Raw genomic sequence first — 21,260 nt, 5'->3', positions numbered from 1 at the left:
TATATATATATATATATATATATATATATATATATATATATAATGAGGAAGAAACATGATGCATAAGTATAGTTTTTATATTTTTGGCATTTTCATTATTCCAAAGAGAATAAATGTAACCCTGATAAAAATGGAAGCCTAAGAAGGCCATTATTACCTCAAGTCTTGTAAACAACAAATATGAGACCATGAATGTTCAAAGAATTCTAGCACCCAGTTCTTGCTGATGTCGTTGTTCGAGTAAAAGCGTAGTCCCATCGCCATGGACGCTAAACAGGTCCCGTCCTTCACTTGATTAATTTCAACACATCTCCCACAAGATGTAAAGAACCAGTCACAAGAACCTGAATAATAGAAAGCTCATAAATTTCTTCGTTCCAAACGTGCCCATGTCTACGTACTCTAAAATATTCTCACCTGAAGCCGAATGGACCTGTTCTGCTGCAGAACACTATCCCGGAGCCATTTAATGGCCATTGGGAGAGAAGAAAACACTGCGCTGTTCTCGCAGCACTTACCACTCACTTCTGGTTTTTCACTTTCTTCTTCAACCATGGTACCAATGCCTTGAGAATCGCCTCCTAATATGTCGAAGGATAAAGAATGGTTCCAAACACTTAAAAAAAGATCACTAGCATAAACAGATAATACCTTTCTCAGATTGGATGATGTTTTCCCACACCCTTCGAACATGGAACTGCCAAGAAAGGTCTACTTCACCATTTGCTTCTGCTAAACCATGGGTTCCAACCTTGTTGAACACTGATGTATTTGGAACAAAGACTGCCTTCTTGAAGTGGACCCCTGAGTTCATATAACCAAACTCTTATGGAATTTCATTGATTTGTGGCATATTTTATTTGAGATATGTAACCGCCTAAGCCGATAGATATTGTCCGCTTTCACCCGTTACGTAAACCCGTCGGCTTCATGGTTTTAAAACGTGTCTGTTAGGAAGAGATTTCCACACCCTTATAAGGAATGTTTCGTTTCCCTCTCCAACCGATGTGGGATCTCACAATCCACCCCCTTTGGGAGCCAAGCGTCCATGCTGGCACACCGCCCAGTGTCTGGCTCTGATACCATTTGTAACAATCCAAGCTCACCGCTAATAGAGATCGTCCACTTTGGCCCATTACGTATCGCTGTCAACCTCACGGTTTTCAAACATGTTTACTAGGAAGAAGTTTCCACACCCTTATAAGGGATGTTTCGTTCCCTTCTTCAACCGATGTAGGATCTCACACCGTAAGGCTCAGCTAAAAACTTATTCTATAACTTCCATTTTCTTTGTCTCTGAGTAATGTTATATTTAGTACCTAAATTATAGATCATTCTTTTAAATCCTAAAAAAATACTGTGTATTAACCAGATCACCTGATTTTTTCAGTTCGAAGAGTTCGACAAATACATACCATTATTTGCGCACGTTTTGATTAGAGGTTGAAGAAGCAATTGTGGATCTCGTACCGACATACAATTGAACAATAGCACCTACAATGTCCAACACTACTAGATTAAACACCATCTAAAGAAGTTGAAGCACTGCATAAATGAATAGGTTTTCAAACTGAAACTAACTATCTTATTTATGATCCCTTTTTCTTGACAAACAATAAAACGAACTTGGAGAAGTCGAGCTAAAGTCGAAATCTACCTGCACAGATTTCTTCCTTGCCTCATCATTATCATATCCTTGAAGAAGTTTATTTGAAGATGTACCATTATCATCCAACTGATGATCTAAGATCCCTTCCTGGTTATGTTTTATTGCAGCACAAAACCAGCTACTGCAAACCACCATGCTCTCAGGACTATGGGCTCCATCCAAATAAAAGACAAGATCTTCCGGGGATTCAATATCATTATATCTATCAGGAACAATCTGAGCTCGCCCTTCAAAGCTGGCAGTGGTTAGCCCTTCTATGAACTGCTCAGGCAAAGACCCCTGGTAACATATTGTTAAGAAGAAAAAGAATCAGAAAACACGAGATATGTTTATGGAAAACTGATGACAAATCCCATATGTAGAACTTACGCTCTGTTCCTTGTACGACAGATTGGAATGGCCGGTCCTGTGAAGCCAAGTGGAGGATAGCGCAATAGCAAGACGAGCATTTAGATACTGGTGCTCGCCTTCAAGCCCGAGTTTATGACCTTGTAGAAGCTCCGGATCCAACGATGGCACTACTGTAAGTTGTACCTGGGACGTGCAAATATAAGGCAGTGTGAACAAGGCATAGTCATGAGGTAGCGAATGGAAGAGCTTTGCACATACATCCAACTGGGAAGCTTTATCTCTAAGCACATGCATGGCTTCATCAGGTTGACATACAGTAAAAGCTGGAGCCCCACGCTGCACCGAAGTGAAGGGATGGAAACAAAATGATTATTCCTAGACGTTCATGCTTTAAGGAAAGTTTCTTGAAGCAAACCTTGAAGATACCAGCTTTCTCCGAAGCTATCGCACCAAGAGTGTTTCCTAATTAGACAAATTCAAAACAGAAAGAAAGCAACAATGTAAGAAAACCTTGACATTATCAAACTTATCAAACAGGAAAGAAAACATCTACGCTCGTGCTTAAGCCATAACGCAAACAGTTGTCGAACATTTATTTTCCAGGAAAACTATTGTCAAGGTCGAGAGAAGGCTAACCAAGAAGTTCCGTGTGGTCGTAACCCAGAGAAGCTATACCACACACAATGGGTGCCTGGACCTGAAACATTAGAATCTATGAAATGGCTATACCTTGATGAAGGTTTCTACTTTCTAATCAAGAACAAATTATATCTGTAACACCCCAAGCCCACTGCTAGCAAATATTGTCCACTTTAGGCCGTTACGTATTGCTATCAATCTCACAGTTTTAAAACGCATCTGCTAAGGAAAGGCTTCCACACCCTTATAAGGAATGTTTTCGTTCCCCTCTCCGACCGATGTGGGATCTCACAATCCACCCCCCCATGGGGACCCAACGTCCTCGCTGGTACACCGCCCAGTGTCTGGCTCTGATACCATTATAACATCTCAAGCCCACTGCTAGCAAATATTGTCCGTTTTGGCCCATTACGTATTGCCGACAGCCTCACGATTTTAAAACGCGTCTGCTAGAGAAAGGTTTCCACACCCTTATAAAGAATGCTTCGTTCCCCTCTCGAACCGATGTGGGATCTCACAATATCTTACATGCCATGAAATACTTTATAATTTAAGCCAAAAGAGAATGAGCATACCACATTGGTAGCATCAAAAGTTCCACCTAAACCAACCTCCAAGATAGCTACATCCACCTTCATTGATGACAATAAAACATTATCATTATAATCCCAGTAATAAATTGAGCAAAGAAAGCCTATCCAGAAACAAATTAAAATAAAAAGAACACATCAAACCTGTTCATCTGAAAAAATTTTGAACGCAAGTAACGCTAGGAAGCGAAACAAGTGAGGCATCGGTACATCCTCGCTAGTTTTTTCCTGAAGAAAACAAATTGTTTATAATCCTGAAGAAAATAAATTGTTCTAGAAAACTTTCAAAAGATCAATGAATGCTTTATTTACAGTTAAAAAATAATAGTAAAGCCCATGGTTTAGTTTTATAGAGTTCAAACGTCTCTTTACTAGAAGAATAAGCAACTCAGAATCTAAATATAATGTTTACATATACAATTAGATTCAAAGACACCATATATTTGATCCATTAGATGAACTTATGTATTAAAAGTAATAATAATATATCAAATTGACAAGTAAAATACCTTTAGCCTATTATAACACCACCAGAAATAGGCTAAAAATTTCTCTTCACTGATGTCGATGCTGCAACAACCAAAGTGGAAAACGAGAAAATAGTTCCAGAAATAAAGTTAGATAATGTGAAGCAAGTCGTTGCTGCAACGAAAAATCAATGGCTTTACTGTAAGGACAACCATCTGCATCATCTCAATAAACAAAGTAGTGGTCGACCAACTTTACCACATAAAAGAACAACAAAACATCGTAGTATGCAAAATAGTTACCCATCCAAGCGAAATCTTTCTCGGATATCAATAAGGTGAGGAGAAGTGAAAAGGCCAGTGTGGAAGCCACATTTACGCAATATGGATTCGGTAAAGGTGCACGTGGATCCCTATGTAAGTCCCGAAAAAAGAAAAAAGTTTAGTTAACACAGCATCATTTTCAAGCTAACTCTTATGTTTTCTAAGCAAAGTTTAAAAATTCTAAGTTGACAATGTTAAAGTGAATGGGACAAAAGTAGAAGTATCCAAATGAAAGAACATGAACAGATGAAGATGGTACCTTGCCTTTGGTGCCAGCTACATGGATGACCTTCATTTTCGACATGGACTCCTCTAAATCAAGCATCTATTATATTGAGTCAACTCAATGATCATAAGCTCAAGTATACTACAGCAATAATAAAGTGTTAAGTTTCAGTAATACCTTTACATACTCAAACATCAACTCAAACCGATCTCCAGATTTATCACAGCGTCTACGGCTGACAATCAACGAGGACAGTACATCCAATGCCTCTTCATAGGCTGTCCGCGAGTATTTCAATGCTCCCATACCTTCAAAAGCACCCATCACAACCCCCAAACGTTTTTTGGTTTTACATGATAGAATAGCTTAACACATCAAAAGTGGTTTAAAATGTGTCCATACCTTCCTCCATGGTTACTAGATGACCCCCTGCTTCTCCAATATCCTGAGGATTCAGCCTAGTCTAAAAGATTCAACGGCCCCCAAAGTTTGCTATCTCCAAAGCTGCAAAACAGCTAATGTCTTTTAGATGCAGGGAAAAGCATAGAATACATCAAACAATCAGGAAGTTCCAACATATAGCTCACGGAACAAACCCCCTCTAAAAAAAGGCTACCTAATCGCTTAAGATGAGGTAGAATTTCTTTACACATATTACATTCATAGGCTAGCTTATTCCCTGCTCTAATTAAGAATATATTCGATTGGGTATCTAATTTCCCTGTTTCCTTTACACTAATTGGCAATAAAGAAAAAACGGGTTCAATTTTCATCGCCTTCTCGTACAAGCAGCAGAGTAATATTCAACAAAACATAATTACAGATTCCATAACCAAGTATTCAGTGCTCAGATAAGAACAGAGTCAAAAGGGGAAAAGGGTCCTCACCTTTTCACCAATCTCTTCCTTTTGGGAACGTCGGAGGAGCCGAGGGCGAGTGCCGAAGACTGGAAGGGGGCAGCTAGAGAAAGAGAGTGACATAAGCTGAAGAGGGTATGTCTTGGACCGTCGAAACAGGTGATAGAGGGATCGTTTTGGCCGGACAGGAATTGGATGGATCAACCGACAATAACAATGCAGGCGTTGCTCAAGTTGTTGTGGGGTGGCGTGGAGGTCGAGTCAATGTTGTTGGAAAGTCACTACTGCGGAGATTCATCAGCAGCCGAAAGCAGCGCCATGGTGTGAATGATAATTTGCGAACTTCCATTATCGAAGTTTTGATTTTAAAAATTAGGCTTCAAATTGACTAATATTGTTTTCAATTGTACTTTATGAGAAAATGACATACCCCCAAAATGATATTAATAAAATTGAGCTGATCAACAAAGGCTGTTCATTAAGCAATGTATTACCCTTAAATGTCATAACATGTTCTATGATTCATGGCATTGATTTCCATGTGTTTGGATTGAAAAGTGTTCAATTAATTTTGTTCATATGATCATAATTACACATTTTCTACTCTAAATTTTTTTATTAAAGTTGGTGTTGAAATGATGTTTATTTTTTTTCAACTCGTTCTTTATTTCGTTCTCTTTTAATTCTTCGCTCAGAAATGCAATGGAGATAAGGTAATGAGATCTCACCACCATCGTCTAACTTCAGTCTGCGATGTGCTTCGTCTCTACCCTCGCCAACTCTCCTACCTCTACGATCACTTCACTCCTCTACTTCATATCTAAAAAATTTTGGATTCGAAAAGGAAATTTCAAATCTTATAGAAGGGTCCCTGGCATTATGGTCATGCTTGTCTAGGGCATGTTGCCCATGATCATATTCGCGTTGCATGTCAAACTCCTCGTGTTATAATGCTTTATTGCTTTCATGATGTATAGTTTTCTTATTATATTTTTTGGCAAAATTTTATCGACATCGAGTAGACTTGCAATGCAACCATTTGATACTTCATTGTCAAGTTTGGCCTACAAATACTTCTAAATGGTTCCACCAGACCTTAACAAATGGTATGATCAAACAGCTGAGGCAGCAATGTTTAGAACATGAACATCATGATATTTTTCTTTTACTTGCTGCAAGAGAAACTCAAAATGGCAGAAATGAATCTTACAACCAACATGTTCTGGATTCGATTTGGTCGTACGGTGGGACGGGATGTATGAAGAACGTTTGATATGAACTAACGATATGCATACAACATTAACAAGTACAAGTATCCTTGATTTCGACCGATGATATGAATACGACAAACAAATATGAAGCATGAACAACTGTATGAAGACTAGCATTCCTCAGTCCTCACCATAAAAACATGGTTTGGACTTGTGGCACAAACAAAGAAAGCATATCCTGACTCCTAAATCTACTCCTCCCCCACATATTCTTCCCCAATTCACCAACTCAAAGCATTGAAAGATATATGTTTTATTTCTTGTCAATAAGAGTTGGGATTACCAGTATAGTTGTATCGAGCTCGAATGTTGTGATGGTTATATCTTGGATCTCCATAATCAACAGCCTTGATCACCATAGCTTCACGGCGTCCATCTTGTTCTTGAACTGCACCAAACACAATTTCTTTCGTCTCGCAATTCTTCTCGTAGTATGTTGTCGGGCCTGCAGAGTATTGTCGATGGTGATATTGCTGATATTGCTGATAATGATGCTGCTGATGATGTTGCATCTGCTGCTGCTGCTGTATTTGCTGCTGCTGCGGCTGCTGCTGTATCTGCTGCTGTTGATGATGTATCTGCTGCGGCTGTTGCTGCTGTTGATGGAATTCACCACCATTGTCCCACCCATTGAAGTAGTTTCTGTTTGGCTTGAACTGATGAGATCGATCGAGGTCTTGTGTCATAAATGGATACGTTTTTTTTATTGTCGGAGTTTTCGTTTCAATGGATGGTGGCTCGTCTTCATCTGGAATCACAAAACTTTCTTGCAAGGGCCAAGAGTTTGGATGTCTGTTGACTTGTTGAAACTGCTGATGGATCTGGTTATTGAGAGGCTTCCTTCGAAATCCAGGCAAAAATCCCCCAACGATATCGGCTACAGACGAGCCACTGTTGACGAAAAGCCTCCCAAGCGAACCGAAGAATCCTTCCTCCAGTTTCTCTGGTTCATCTTCACTTGGAATCAAGGAAGGCCTGACTGATTTGAGAGGAGGTCTTTGATATTGGGCAGCTTGTGCAGCCTTCTTCATTTGATGACTTCTTACATCCTCATCCTACCATCCAAACACGAAGCATTAAGGTCCATTTCATTTTCATCCAAACGAAGATTTCCAATAAAATGAATTTTCTTAACACGAAAACAAAAGAAAAAGTAGCTATTTGTAACATAACATAAACGAGAGTCCGATCCCACCGCTAATACATATTGTCCTCTTTGGGCTTTCTCTTATGGGTTTCCCCTCAAGGTTTTAAAACGCGTCTATTAGGGAGAGATTTCCACACCCTTATAAGAAATGTTTCATTCCCCTCTCCAACCGACATGGGATCTTACAATCCACCCCATTTGGGAGCCCAGCGTCCTCATTGGCACACCGCCCTGACACCATTTGTAACAACTCAAGCCCACCACTAGCAGATATTGTCCTCTTTGAGCTTTCCCTAACAGACATGTTTAAAAACCTTGAGGGAAAGCTCGGAAGGGAAATCCGCCCAAAGAAGACAATATCTGCTAGTAGTGGGCGGGCTTGTGTTGTTACAATAATTACTCGACTTACAAAATCACAACCCACTACCATCCGCCAAATGGCAGCACCCAGATGTTCATAACAATGTATGTATATATGAGAGAACATAGTTATTTCTTTGAAACGAGAAAAAATATGAATTTTATGGAATGAGCTACCTTTGGTGAAGAAAGCACTGCTTGCACTCTACGTTGGAGCAGAGCAAGCAGATAGCCGAACAAACCAGCAGCGACCAACAACACTACCCCTGCAGATAGAGATTGTACCCAAGTTGAGACTATCAGCGAAGAAATAGCAGAGATGAAGAGCATAGCAGGAGTAAGGTTTTTCGTTCTACCCAAGTTGAGACTATCAGCGTATTGAGTATTGCAGTCGTCGTAGTTAAGTTCAATCTCTCGAATCGCCTTGTTTCCTCTGTCTATAACCAAAAGAGAGCAGCTACTTCCCACATAAACAACATCAAAATCATTTGAGAACTTTGCATCTTCACTAGGACCATCAATATGACCACTCCCTTGGTTCCATCTTCCACCAGCAATAGTTGTAACCCCTGCAGTTAACCTCACATATATAAGAGTTTTCACCCTATGAAACTTAACACTGATAGAAGCTCCACGTGCATAGACATTTAAACCAGACCGTTACGTCGAAAGGAAGACAGATATTAATTTGGATACTACTACAAAATCGAATATCGAATATCGAACTATCCTGATTATTTGAAGATATACCAGTGTCACTAATCTTCCTGATAGCCATATTCATTGTATCTGCAATGTATATATTTCCCCTTTCATCCAAAGTAAGCCCTTTTGGATGATTCATCCTCGCTTCTCTTGGATGGCCATCGACATGTCCGGGGTATCCTTCTGCAGATCCTGAAACCAGTTTTGGTCTGCTATCTGCACATCATCCAGTAGAGAAGATTGCAGCGAACTCATCAGAAAAGTATAGGCAATGCATACAGATCCTTTCATAAAACATACTACTACGTCTTATTCAGATAATGCTTAATGAATGCCACAACTTTTGGTGAATAGCCTTCTCTTTTTAGCCTAACAAAGCTTGGAAGAAATAAAGGACCAAACTGATACCATCAAGTGCCAAGAAGAGACAGAACTAAGAAAAGTACATCGTACTCCAAAAAGTGGAGCCTTCTTCAAAACAAAAGTACAATAATCTATTAGAAAAAACAATCAAGAGCTCAAGAAAGTAAAACACAAGCTTCCATTTGAAACTTCCAATCATGTGTCATACAAATAATGAGCTCAATGTTCATCATGCGGCATAAAAATGGTGACCCAAAAGGATGCTTACATCGAGACAATGGCATTGAGATCTTATAGATGTTACTGTTTTCAGCATCTAAGATCAGCAACTCCCCACTAGGCGACATCTCGACCGAATAAGGATCGATTCCCAGCTTACTGCCATCGAACACCGTCTCAACCGTATATCCACTCTCGAATTTCATCATCGAACGGCTGGAAACAGCTGAGAAGATTAAGCAGAAAACCCAGTTAAAAAATTACAGACCACTTCATATCCAAGGCAGCTAAGAAAGATCCATACCAGTTTTGGCAGTGGATTTCATCGACCATAACTTCTTCACAAGAGAAGAAACCACATTGGAAACAACCCCACGAACAATTTCTGCACAAAAAGTGGAAATGCCGTAAGCTGAGTGAGCCATAGACAGCATTTAAAGAGGGGAAAAAATGCAAAAATCATAAGATTAAGAACATGGGTTCTTCTCAAAATTACTCATCTTCCTCCTCGTCATCATAATCATCAAATACACTTACTTCCAGGAGGCGAAGCAGAAGCAGGAGAAACCCCACCAAAAAGAAGAAGAAAAACGAGAGCAAAAGCAACGGAAATCCTGGCCATTGTCGAGAATGAGGAAGATTGAGGAGGGAAAACCCTCAAAAGCTTGGGGGATTGAAGGTACACATATAGAGGAAGAGTGGAGTAAAGAGGAAAAGAAAGTTGACCGGTTTTGGCCTCTACATATCAACCATGTGGTACCCTTTTCTCAGAAGGAATGACAGTGAAAGAGACAAAGAAGGTTTAGTGGTTTTAGAAGATGCAATTGACGAGATAGAGCTGTCCCAATGAGTGAAAAAGAAATTGAGGTAGTAAGGCCAAAACCCAAACCAAAACCAAGGCGGAAACAGAGCCGAAGGGCCAGTAGAGCGTAGAGTGAGACCAACCAGCCAGCACACACCCAAACATATTAACCCCTCACCATTTATATCAACTCCAATATAATTCAATTTTATTAAAAAATAACAAAATAAGAAATCACCTTCTCGGGCAAAGAGAAAGAAGGTAGAAGACTACATAAAGAAACATTCCCTATGCTTTTGGTCCAAAACTCGTAAAACTTCAAAATCAAGTTTTTCTTGTAAACTTCAGCTTTGTTATGAGTGGACGATTCAAACATTCAATGAAAAATCGATCACATTGGCTCATATCATACAAAAATTTGAATAAAACGCATCAAACTCAATTTAGCATGTAATTAGGATATCAATTTAATAAAAATCTTAGAAAAATGTTTTTTGTTTTTTAATGAATTGTTGTCCTCAGCCCATCACGTGCCTTTCCATTTCAGATCTCAATTATTATGTGTGGAATAATATTAATAACAGTAATACACCTCTAATCTTTCTCTCTCAAAGAATGTTTTCTTTGAAACATCTATTAATTAATCTTTAATGGTCAAATTGTACTTTAACCAAAGTGTATATATATATATATTCTCATGGACCATCCATTTCCTTGTTTGTTGGGTTTTGTGATCCATGATCCATTGCTTTAAATACCCATCAAAATTCATGTTTTTTTTTTCAAATTTTTCAAAAATTATGTAATTAATCTAATTAAGAGACTAAAATATATTTAAATGTATTTAATAAGTTCCTAAACTTTTAAATTTGTGTAAGTACGGGCGAAATCTCAAACGGTTCATAATTGTTTCAGATTTAAAAAATGCCAAAAGCTACAATTGTTTAAACATAATAAACCATACCAACCTCAAGAGTAGAAGCATTAGGAATACTCAAAGCATAAGATGGGCCTCTTGAGTTTTTCCTCAAGAAATCATACCCATAATTAAGCACAACCTTCTTCATCCAACCTGATCCTTTCTTTGCCTTTACGTATGAATGTCCCATTATGAATGCCATTCCTGCCTCCCTTGCTTCCATCAACTCTTGCAGCTCTCTCCTCGTATCGACATCCATTTTCGTACTTTCGGATAGAACGAATCTTACTCTTTTCTTCCTCAATCTCTCCGACCTTATCTCTGAATTGCTGATGATGATCGGCAAAGAACACGATTCGTTTTCACACATTTGAATACCGTTTAGTTGAGTTGATGAAGTCCCAATCACTCTCATTCTTTCGTTGTCGTCATTGTCGTCCAAGTCCTCGTGTCTGAAAGTGTTGCATTCTGTTTTCTCGGATCGGATGAATTCTGCAATGCTGCAGGCAAGGTCTCTCTCGAATTCCAAGTCGTCCTTGTGCACATCACGGTAGCCATATCGTGCAATGCAGCGGTAGAGTCGATACTCCTTTGGCCCAACTCTTCCTACCAAGAACCTTTCCTCAGGTCTCACATGAGGCATTGTGACAGATTTGATGCAGAGGAAGACTAGAATTTGGTGGAAGGCTGGAACGTTTGTGACAAAATGAGAGAAAATGGAAGGGATCCCTGAAACGAGTTCGGTATGTACAAGGCCGATCCCCCGAACCCGAACGATCCCGATTTTGGGACCTATACCGAGGAGCCAATTTATAGGGACTTTGTTTTCAACATCAGCCTCATATTTCTTTAGAGTGCCATAGTGCCAAACATACATAACCACAAGGAATGTCAGTGAAAGTGCAATAGGAACCCAAGCCCCTTCAAAGAACTTCATAAGAGAGGCAGAAAAGTAGAGAGCTTCTATGGAGCCAAAGAAGACTAGGAAGGCTATGGCTAGGAAGACACTTCTATGCCAACATAACACAATAACAAGTGACATTAGACACGTCGAGACTAGCATAACGGTAATAACTGCCAACCCTGAATGATAAACAAACAGACCGACAAGTCGTTAAGTTCAAGAAACAGATGATAAAAAGTATTAGCAATGAACAAATACCTGCTGCATTGCCCAAGCGTTCTGTCTCTCGAAATCCAATGGTAACAGCTAAACATAATATCATTAGTATCCAGTTGATGAGGGGAATGTAAATCTGGCCATGTATTTTCGAAGACGTATGAACGATCTTTACTCTTGGAAAACAACCCAAAGAAGAACATTGTTTGATGATCGAAAACGTGCCCGTGATGATTGCTTGACTGCCCACAACTGCTGCAAGTATTGCTATTGCAAGAACAGGCCATCTTACTCTCTCTGCAAAAAGACATAGGCCATAAGGTAGCTCCTTACATTACTTCATATTGGCCTATTTGGTTCAACTAAAAAGAAAGGTAATACTAAAACCAACCTACCAGGAACAGAAACATAGAATCCGATTCGATAATCGTTGTCGAGATTGTGATGCTTAGAAAGATAAGCAGCTTGTCCCATATATGCAAGAACTAAGGATGGATAAACCACAAAAGTGAAAGCAAGCTGCAGCATTGTGACTTATTGTTACGAAAACATTGAAATATTGTGCTCGTGACCTGAAAAGCTAAAGAGTATTGAGGATTATTGAGAGGAGTAGTCCTACATTGGCTAATTAAGAGGAAGATCATGGGTTAAAGTAAGGAACGGTCTCCATTGGTATGGGGCCTTTTGGGAGAACCAAAAGCAAAGCCTTTAGAGCTTATGCTCAAAGTGGATAATATCATACCATTGTGGAAGATCATGATTCCTAACATGGTATCGGAGTCATGCGATTAACTTAGGAATGTCAATAGAATCAATAGAATCCTCAAGTGTCAAACCAAGAAGTTGTGAGTCTCGAAGGTGTAGTCAAAAGTGACTTAAGTGTCGAATAAAGGGTGTACTTTGTTCGAGGGATCCACAAAAGGAGTGGAGCCTCTCAAGTGTCGAACAAAGGTGTACTTTGTTCAAGGACTCCAAAGAAGGAGTTGAGCATCAATTAAGGAGAGGCGTTCGAGAGCTCTAGAGAAGGAGACCTCAGGGGAGGCTCTATCGTGTACTTTATTCCCAGTTGAGGAATCGGAAAGGGGCAAAAGACGACTTGATGCCCCCGAGTCAAAAACTAATTGATTTCTACTCTTCGATCTATCTTCCGGTTAAGATAAGGAAAGCGGGGAATCTACTAAACGAATAAGTGTGCAGTATTGATCCTTCGCCTTATACTGATTTCACTCTTCATTCGAGTTCACTACTGAACCTGAACCCGTTTGTTCGAAGGGAGGATTGTTGAGGATTATTGAGAGTAGCAGTCCCACATTAGCTAATTAAGAGGAAGATCGAGGGTTTATAAGTAAGGAACACTATCTCTATTGGTATGAGGCCTATGGGATAACCAAAAGCAAAGTTACGAGAGATTATACTCAAAGTAGACAATATCATATCATCGTGGAAGCAACGATTGTTTTGCTTCAGATTAGTACCTTGATAGAAAAAGGTGAGAAGTGTCCAAGATCAGCAAACATAGCTTCCGAGCCTGAAAATCATAATCGACCATATTAGAAACAAAGGAAACAGACGTAAAGAATTGATTGCGGTTGGATCTAACATCATCGTACCCGTTATACACAAGAGGACTCCGCCCAACGCCATCCAACCTTGCTTTTTGGTTTTTTTCAAGAACTTATACATGTAATATGGGGAGAGTGCTTTGTAAACAAGAGGATTCCAATAGAAGATATTGTACAAACCAATGGCACTGATGCATAGAAGCCATACAATTACAACTGGAGCAAACAGGAACCCGACCCGATGCGTCCCGTAATGTTGCAATGCAAACAAGAATACCAGAATGGCACATGCCAGAGGGACTTTAATATCTGCAAGAGAACGGAACGTTCTTCTGAATCAAACACCAAAAAATGTTACTTAAAAGTAAATGTCATTTCATATGATCCAAATCTTGCCTTCATTTGTGCAATGTTTATGAGCATTCAGAGTTGCTACCAAATAGTACGACAAAAGCAAGAACTAGCAGACTCCACCAAACCATTTTACAAATTTGATCATCTTATTCAAGATTATATCTAACTGAACCAGCAATTCTACTCATCGACTTCCTAGCATTTGAGAAGATATTGAATCTAGAATTTTAATATAACAGCCCAAAAACTTACCGCTAACAGATATTTTCGCTTTGGCCCATTACGTATCGCCATCAACCTCACAGTTTTAAAACACATCTACTAGGGAGAGGTTTCCACACCCTTATAAAGAATGCTTCGTTCCCCTCTCTCCAACCGATGTGGGATCTCAGAATCCACCCCTTAGGGGCCAGCGTCCTCGTTAGCTAGCAAATATTATCCGCTTTAGCTCGTTACGTATCGTCGTTAGCCTCATGGTTTTAAAACGCGTCTATTAGGGAGAGGTTTCCACACCCTTATAAAGAATACTTCGTCCCCTCTCCAACTTATGTGGGATCTCACAATCCACCCCCTAGGGGCCAGCGTCCTCGCTGGCTAGCTCTGATACCGTTTGGAACAGTTCAAGCCCATCGCTAACAGGTATTGTTCGCTTTAGCTCGTTACGTGTCGCCGTCGGCCTCACGGTTTTAAAACGTGTCTATTAGGGAGAGGTTTCCATATTCTTATAAAGAATGTTTCGTTCGCCTCTCTAACCAATGTGAGATCTCACATGTTAATACAAAGATAATACAAAGATAATACAAAAGCTAATACAGATCAATTGGCCTCCATTGGAAACAGTAGATGCAGATCCATCAAGGTATCACAAAATTCAGGGATGAACTGAAAAAGAAACTTACATTGGTGATGTTCCTTAGCCATGGATAACTCAACCCCTGACACAGCTGAAAAGACTGCAAAATATGAACAAAAAACAAAAACCTCCCAACTTAGAATAACATTTTTGAATCTAATAAAACATAAAACCCAAATCAGCCACCTGAAATTGCTGGTGTGAGAACTCCATCACCGATAACCATGCAAGTCCCAATCAAGGCAAGAACAAGCAAGATTCTCTGCAAAACTTTACATTTCTCCAGAGTTGATTTCAAACAAGAACTGAAACTAAAATTACTAGTGGGTTCAGGTGTATCTCTTTTATAAGCAGAAAGCTCCTCATCTGCAAGCTGGTGATTTGGAAGGGAGCTAAGGCGAGCATGGCGGCAGAGCAGTGAATACAGAGCAAAAGTTCCCCCTTCGCCATTATCATCAGCTTTAAGAACTATGAACACATATTTAAGTAAAGGGATAAGTGTCAAAGTCCAAAACACAAAGCAAAGAACCCCATAAACCTCCTCATTCGTCTCAGAGTGCTGAAGATTTTCTGCAAAAGTGCTTTTGTACACATACAGCGGAGAAGTGCTCAAATCCCCATAAACAACCCCCAAACCCTGATAAGCCAAAGTGAAAATTGTCCTCCATGAATCCCTCTGCAACAAAATAAAGCCAAGAAGATCAGATTTCGAGAACCATCTGTTGAAATATCAGATGAAAATACCTTTTCAGGATAACCCCAGATCAAGTTCGGATCCATTAAGGCTAATTCAGAGGAAAAATGTCCCAAAATTGAAGCAAGGAAGCTTTCTGGTCAGTTGCATGGAGGAAAACTGCAAAAGAAAATGCAGACAAGCAATGAACAATGAACAATGAACTTAATGAGCTCAATCTGAGAAACGTGGGTACTGTATCAACTAACATGCATTGTGATTGAAAAGCTTAAAATTCCTTCGCAATGATAGCAATGGAAGAATGAAAAGAAAACTATGAAAGCAATGGTTGTTCAGAATTTATTATGTGGTTTGATTGGCTGAGCTTGATTCAAACTTTTTTTAATGAATAAAGTATCATAGTTTGTTAGAATTTACGATCCATTTTGTTTCTCAGTTACTGCAATAACTAAGCTTGGGAAAAGGAAATTTTTTAAACATGGTGGAATCAATTTTTGTTAGAACATATTGATTGTGCAAGTAACACGTTCTTTGTTTGTTTTTAATTTCTGTAAGTTTCTTGTTTGTTTGTTTGAAAAGTAGGAAATAAATACATTGGTGGATAATCCTTTCTTTTGTTTGTTTCCTATTCTTTTATTCTTTTTAGATAATTCAATATACGATATTCATTTATTTCGAAGCAACGTGTCAAATTTCTTGTCAATTTGAACGTAGCTCGGATAATTTAGTCAAAGATAATCTCAACCAAGAAGGTAGAGGTTCCAATATTTCCGTCCCTCCATTGTTGAACTAAAAAAACATATCAAATTTCTTTTATCGAGTTGTCCACTTCATTCACTAACAAAATCAAGAAAGTAAAAGCAAATAAAATCGTTGAAGAAAAGAAGAAATGCATGTGACTACTAACATGATTACCGATATCTCTTGATGAAGGAAAAATGGTCAACTTTAATTAGTTGATCATTTTAAGAGAAATGAGACCAAATAGCAAAATTCAATAATTTCAATATATCGATGCGAGTAGAAGAATTGATGATCAGGAGAGAAAATTAATGAACATAAAAAGAAAAATGATAACTATTTGATACCATACAAATATACATTCAAAATGTCGTAAAGTCGAACAGTGATATTAGTTGAGAAGCTGATCATGATTTTCTCCCATAATTTATTTTCTTACAAAAAAAAAAAATAGTAGAAATTTCAAAACACTATTCCAAAGCACATGTCAAGGGGTGGAAATAGGGTCCTACAATACACATTCTTTTTAGTACTTTGGACAATGCCAATACTATTTTATTTTTACATATATAATCAATTATCAAACTTAATTAGATTACTAATATTTATAATTTTTTTTTCTTTTCTTACTTTCCCGTCTTCTAAATTTGAGTCATAACGTGTAACTTAATATATATTATTCATATGTGAACTGTTAGGTCCATTTTCCATTTTTCAATAACAACGAGGATGTAAATACAAAATCCTATTCTTACTGTTTGTCGGTCGTATGCTAAGTTATAAAAAGATCTCAAAATTCAAAATTTTGTACGATCTCATATTGGTTGGAGAGAGGAACGAAACATTTTTATAAAGGTGTGGAAACTTCTCCCTACCCGATGTGCTAGCAAAGATGCTGGAGCTCGAAGGGATGGATTGTGAAATCCCACATCGATTGGATAATTACAAAGGCGATATGTAACAGGACAATTTCTATGAACTGAGATCATGAGTTCAAGGTAGGAATCTAGCCACCATTCACTGTTTGGGGACCAAAACCACTATTCACTGTTTGGCCACTCAATTCCTTTGCCGGGTTCTTTGGCTTTGGAGGTATTGGGAGTCTAAATTAAAGAAGCAAGGACTATGAACTGAGATGAGTTCAAAGGTTGGAATGTAGCCACCATGGCCATGAAGTTACATCCTTTCAGCTACTTTTTTTGTCATCTTTCCAACAGCAACCCTCATTTAATTTGCAGCAAACATGACCCTTTTCATTTAATGTCTTTCCTGTTTCATTAGTCAAGGTGGGGAGAGGAACAAGCTAGCATTTGTCTTTGTTCTTCTGAAAAAAATGGGTTTAGTGGGATTGATCTATTCAAATACAATGAATTCGGATGTTGTTCTTTGAGATCTCGTGGCACAGAAAAAGGATCTGATATACACTATTTGATTCTCTACAATTCTCGAACACATGATCTTATAATACTTATATGTTACACCCCATATCCAGGATTTGAAACCAAAATCAACACTTGCATGTCCCGACATTTCCCTACGAGATTATCATGTTACTTATTTCTCACTTCTAAGAGTAAAAAACTATCCGATATATCAACATGAGTCCTTTCAACATGTTTTGTTCTTAATCACGTGCTTTCTAAAGTGCCCAACTAACGCCTTAGACTAAAATGCACAACAACCCAAGGGAGCTCTTAAAAGATGAACACATTGAGGGTGTGAAACGAAAAAGAAAAGGTCAACATTACAAAGATTTTTACAACTTGGCCAGTCCTGAAGGTGCCCAACTAAGGCCTTAACACAGAACAACATTGTAATGGTACAAGATGTAAGTTTTATCCATACACATACATTAACTAAGGAATATTCACACTAGCCTTAACCTTATTCATCTGTATCAAACAGTAAACCTTATATTATAGTTCCACCCAACTACATATCGAGATGATTCGAACGTTGCATTATGACGTCCAGTCCCACCAGGTCAAAGGCTCTACCTCATTCGTCTGCTGATCGTCTGTTGTATAAACGGCTGAGAAGTAACCCTGACCATCGTCACTTCCATCCTCCTCCTCCGAGTTCATTCCAAAAACGGGCAAAACACAGCCATTATAGTCATTGCTCAGGAGGTACGAATCCCCACTGTCTAAGAGATGAGGACCATCCTCGTCCAGCACGGCACTTCCATTGCTCCTGCAACTATGGTGGTCCTCAATCTTCATACTATGTTGCACAACGGGAACAAGGATTTGTTGTTCCAAAAATGGCTCGGATTTCTTAGCTTGAAACGAGGATTCAACCACTTCCTTAGCTAGAAGTTTCTCAGATAAAGAAGCTACCTGAGTTCAGAAATTGAGCATGCATAAGAGACTGGTAGGTATGTAACAATACTGAGTCCCTATGAAAGTAACCCATATATTCTCTCAATCCTTGGAATTGGGTTATGAACCTATGCCAGATTAACTTCTCGTGCCTAAAAAGTCGAACTCAACTGAACGACCACAAGTTTACAAGACGTCCTTAGATTAAATGTGACTAAGAAACTTGTAAGATTAACTCGAAACTACAGAGTCATCTTAAGAAACTAAGATAAATGGCCACCATCCTAAAGGTTTACAAAGAATTCTACTTAAACTTATGTCACATCAAAGACAGTTCTCAGCATCTACAAAACTTGGCATAAACATATGAAAGGTTTATGGACAATTAATAACAGTTCAGAAGCAAAGGTAAAATCTCCACTGTAAAACCAAAGTGCCAAAATGACAAACTACAGTGGGGATAAATACCTCGGCTTTGAGCCTTTCATTCTCCTTGACAACAAAGTCATAGCTCGAACGAAAGGAATCATATGAAGATTTGAGAAGATCATAGTCCCTTTCAAGCTGCTTTGTCTTCCATCGAGCTCGGCGATTTTGAAACCACACAGCCACTTGCCTTGGCTGCAGACCCAGTTTGTTTGCTAGCTCAGTCTTGCGCTCTGGCTCCAGTTTATTTTCTGATTCAAAACTAATCTCCAGCAGATGCACCTAATCGTTGGCCATGAATAAGGGTTGATCAGCAGTAAAGATTGTTATAAAAATCTAAGGTGCGCAGTCTCAGTAATTAATAAGCAATGGAACACTGAAGGATAAAAAACAAGAACAGTAAAGAAAACCAGAAACAGAACAGAAACAAACTGTAAACTCAAAATGAACTTGATATTGTACCCAATTATACTAGCCATGTACCCGATCCCCCTGTGGGAATTTTCCTTTATCATTTTATCTAGAGAAAGAGTGAAGTTTCATAATCTAAGAACGATGCTTAATTTTTTCTCATCACAGAACTTGCTAACAATGAGATCAGCATTGATTCGAAACAATTAATGAAATAAATGCGCTATATTATCAAAACTAGAATTGCTTGAATACCTGCTCTTGAGTTAGCCGGCGCTTCTTCTCAGGCGGTTGGTCATCGTAGTAGTCGTCGTCGAACAGGTCATCCGGTGAGCTGAAAAAGGGTCGCCTCTTTGAAGTTTCCTCCATCCCCATCGCGAACCTTGGTCCTAACATTTGCAGAATCACAATTTAAAGAAATTTTATCTCGATATACTTATTAAAACCCCCTTCGAATGAAAAATTCATCAATTCCTCTACTAATCAGTGAACTAAAATGAAAATTACCACGAAGAACGGAATCGCCACTCCCGAAAAACAGCATGTTGCTGTGACCTGGAGACCGGTTGAAGATCAAACCGTCCGTCATCATCAATTATTCTCTAAAATCTGAAACAGGTATCGTGAACAGGGGATCACCAGCGATTACGGATTGGCCAGAGGAACACGAAATCGAGGGAGATCTTTATTAAAAGAAGAAAAGATTTAGATGGGGGTTTGGTATTTTCAGCGACAGAGCTGAAAATTAAAAAATCATGAGCTTGTGGCGGAAGAAGCTGGTACTCCACAGTAACCTAGCCGGTGTTCCCAATGGGGAAACACAAAACCCCATCACACCACCAGCTCTGTTATTACCCAGCTCTTCGTCAGTCTCGAAAACCTGAGAAAAAACACGAAAACAAACCTCGAATCAGAGAAAAATCGAAGAACAAAATGAACACTAAAAGAAATAGAGAGATGGAAAAAGAGAGAATACGAATGTTTGATCAGAAAACAGGAACTCCGACGACCAGAAAATCAGTCCCAGAGCGGAATTGATTCAACGACGCACTGTGCAACCTCTGGTTGTTATCAGCGGGTAAACTTGATAGTCGGGGTCCGACCGCAATTTATAGTTCCCAATAATGTGAAAAGACCATAATACCCCTACTGATTCGGCACCATCCTCTTGTAATCTTGGAATTTTTCCGTAACTACGAATAATATGTATAAATACATTTATTTTACAGACGACTTTTGCAGGTTAAATCTGAACCGTCCGATCAGAATTGTCTTGTCCATTAAATTTTGTGATATTAAAATGGGCTCCCATACAGATAAAATTAAAAAAGATGGCTTTTTTACCTCTCTATCCTTTCCTTTGTTGGTAACATATGTATTATTTCGCACGTGCAAGAGTTTGGTGTATAATTATAATAATAAGCTAAAATTTTCATTTATTTTTCAAAGTAAATACTATATTGTTAATTTTATATACGATCAAATGGGGACTTAATTATTTAAATTTAAAAAAAAAAAAGTGATTTTATAAAGACGCAAGTGAAATTGTCAAAAGATTAGGGACCCATTTGAAAAAAAATGGTACCTTTTAACCCCAAAAATCAAACACGAAGAGTGGGAATAAAAAAGAAAAAATATATATTCCAAAGTAAGAAATCAAAGAATTAAATAAAAGAAGCTTCAAAAGCATCTTTATTGGGATATTTTACAATTTTGAAGCCTTACGCTACATTAAAAATATTAAATAATAATGTTTTTTAAAAATATAATAACTATGGAATGAATTCAATAAATTTTTATGTGTGATGGCAAGATATAAATTTCACGATTTTTTTTAATATAATTTCTCAAAATCTAAATTTATGTGTG

At 38.5% G+C, this 21,260-nt stretch overlaps 4 protein-coding genes across 6 annotated transcripts; all 4 read right to left on the bottom strand.

Annotated features, from left to right (window-relative positions):
• Positions 1 to 72: 72 nt before the first annotated feature.
• On the bottom strand, positions 73 to 5,491 carry LOC111795361 (folylpolyglutamate synthase-like). 2 transcript variants are annotated; one of them, XM_023677746.1, is made up of 17 exons: positions 5,154 to 5,491; positions 4,669 to 4,770; positions 4,444 to 4,574; positions 4,300 to 4,365; positions 4,020 to 4,129; positions 3,759 to 3,819; positions 3,394 to 3,477; positions 3,235 to 3,291; positions 2,657 to 2,717; positions 2,436 to 2,482; positions 2,279 to 2,356; positions 2,039 to 2,203; positions 1,658 to 1,948; positions 1,416 to 1,494; positions 652 to 804; positions 418 to 566; positions 73 to 344 (listed from the first exon to the last, which is right to left on the bottom strand). In XM_023677746.1, exons 2-17 carry the CDS (start codon positions 4,676 to 4,678, stop codon positions 288 to 290), a joined length of 1,599 nt encoding a protein of 532 aa, XP_023533514.1. In that variant the 5' UTR covers positions 4,679 to 4,770; positions 5,154 to 5,491; the 3' UTR covers positions 73 to 287. The 2 variants fall into 2 exon arrangements, with proteins under 2 accessions (XP_023533514.1, XP_023533507.1); XM_023677739.1 differs by having other exon boundaries at positions 418 to 581; positions 5,154 to 5,490.
• An 889-nt stretch (positions 5,492 to 6,380) lies between these two features.
• LOC111795373 lies at positions 6,381 to 10,126 on the bottom strand. Its single transcript, XM_023677758.1, has 7 exons — positions 9,726 to 10,126; positions 9,493 to 9,573; positions 9,238 to 9,414; positions 8,652 to 8,822; positions 8,258 to 8,470; positions 8,079 to 8,167; positions 6,381 to 7,449 (listed from the first exon to the last, which is right to left on the bottom strand). The coding sequence occupies exons 1-7, from the start codon at positions 9,808 to 9,810 to the stop codon at positions 6,658 to 6,660; spliced, it is 1,608 nt and encodes a 535-aa protein (XP_023533526.1). The 5' UTR covers positions 9,811 to 10,126; the 3' UTR covers positions 6,381 to 6,657.
• Positions 10,127 to 10,880: 754 nt separating this feature from the next.
• LOC111800390 (potassium transporter 8-like) lies at positions 10,881 to 19,111 on the bottom strand. Of its 2 annotated transcripts, none has more exons than XM_023684069.1 (9): positions 19,023 to 19,111; positions 15,543 to 15,651; positions 14,985 to 15,474; positions 14,845 to 14,898; positions 13,640 to 13,900; positions 13,505 to 13,557; positions 12,425 to 12,548; positions 12,072 to 12,326; positions 10,881 to 11,992 (listed from the first exon to the last, which is right to left on the bottom strand). In XM_023684069.1, the coding sequence occupies exons 2-9, from the start codon at positions 15,576 to 15,578 to the stop codon at positions 10,935 to 10,937; spliced, it is 2,331 nt and encodes a 776-aa protein (XP_023539837.1). In that variant the 5' UTR covers positions 15,579 to 15,651; positions 19,023 to 19,111; the 3' UTR covers positions 10,881 to 10,934. The 2 variants fall into 2 exon arrangements, with proteins under 2 accessions (XP_023539837.1, XP_023539828.1); XM_023684060.1 differs by lacking the exon at positions 19,023 to 19,111 and adding an exon at positions 15,741 to 15,930.
• On the bottom strand, positions 18,090 to 19,980 carry LOC111803664 (homeobox-leucine zipper protein HAT5-like). Its single transcript, XM_023688213.1, has 5 exons — positions 19,899 to 19,980; positions 19,647 to 19,780; positions 19,023 to 19,262; positions 18,231 to 18,572; positions 18,090 to 18,125 (listed from the first exon to the last, which is right to left on the bottom strand). The coding sequence occupies exons 1-5, from the start codon at positions 19,978 to 19,980 to the stop codon at positions 18,090 to 18,092; spliced, it is 834 nt and encodes a 277-aa protein (XP_023543981.1).
• Between the last annotated feature and the right edge of the window lie 1,280 nt (positions 19,981 to 21,260).

Source organism: Cucurbita pepo, chromosome LG01 (assembly GCF_002806865.2).
Source record: "Cucurbita pepo subsp. pepo cultivar mu-cu-16 chromosome LG01, ASM280686v2, whole genome shotgun sequence".
NCBI lineage: Eukaryota > Viridiplantae > Streptophyta > Magnoliopsida > Cucurbitales > Cucurbitaceae > Cucurbita > Cucurbita pepo.
The sequence above is the reverse complement of the archived record's forward strand: the minus strand, read 5'-3'. Positions and strand labels throughout refer to the sequence as shown.

What these genes read in the sequence shown, in the direction of transcription:
- LOC111795361 (XM_023677739.1), bottom strand. An exon ending in TGATGTTTGAGTATGTAAAG is followed by an intron (nt 4,366 to 4,443) that starts GTATTACTGAAA and finishes TCAATATAATAG; the next exon opens with ATGCTTGATTTAGAGGAGTC. An exon ending in CAAGGAAGAAATCTGTGCAG is followed by an intron (nt 1,495 to 1,657) that starts GTAGATTTCGAC and finishes TGGACATTGTAG; the next exon opens with GTGCTATTGTTCAATTGTAT.
- LOC111800390 (XM_023684069.1), bottom strand. Translation starts at nt 15,578, where the DNA reads ATGGATCCGAACTTGATCTGGGGTTATCCTGAAAAG. An exon ending in TCTCACACCAGCAATTTCAG is followed by an intron (nt 14,899 to 14,984) that starts GTGGCTGATTTG and finishes CATATTTTGCAG; the next exon opens with TCTTTTCAGCTGTGTCAGGG. An exon ending in AGTCCTCTTGTGTATAACGG is followed by an intron (nt 13,558 to 13,639) that starts GTACGATGATGT and finishes TATGATTTTCAG; the next exon opens with GCTCGGAAGCTATGTTTGCT.
- LOC111803664 (XM_023688213.1), bottom strand. Translation starts at nt 19,980, where the DNA reads ATGACGGACGGTTTGATCTTCAACCGGTCTCCAGGTCACAGCAACATG. An exon ending in TGGCGATTCCGTTCTTCGTG is followed by an intron (nt 19,781 to 19,898) that starts GTAATTTTCATT and finishes TGCAAATGTTAG; the next exon opens with GACCAAGGTTCGCGATGGGG. An exon ending in GCCGGCTAACTCAAGAGCAG is followed by an intron (nt 19,263 to 19,646) that starts GTATTCAAGCAA and finishes GCCAACGATTAG; the next exon opens with GTGCATCTGCTGGAGATTAG.
- LOC111795373 (XM_023677758.1), bottom strand. Translation starts at nt 9,810, where the DNA reads ATGGCCAGGATTTCCGTTGCTTTTGCTCTCGTTTTTCTTCTTCTTTTT. An exon ending in TTCTGCTTCGCCTCCTGGAA is followed by an intron (nt 9,574 to 9,725) that starts GTAAGTGTATTT and finishes CTTTTTGTGCAG; the next exon opens with AAATTGTTCGTGGGGTTGTT. An exon ending in GAAATCCACTGCCAAAACTG is followed by an intron (nt 9,415 to 9,492) that starts GTATGGATCTTT and finishes TAATCTTCTCAG; the next exon opens with CTGTTTCCAGCCGTTCGATG.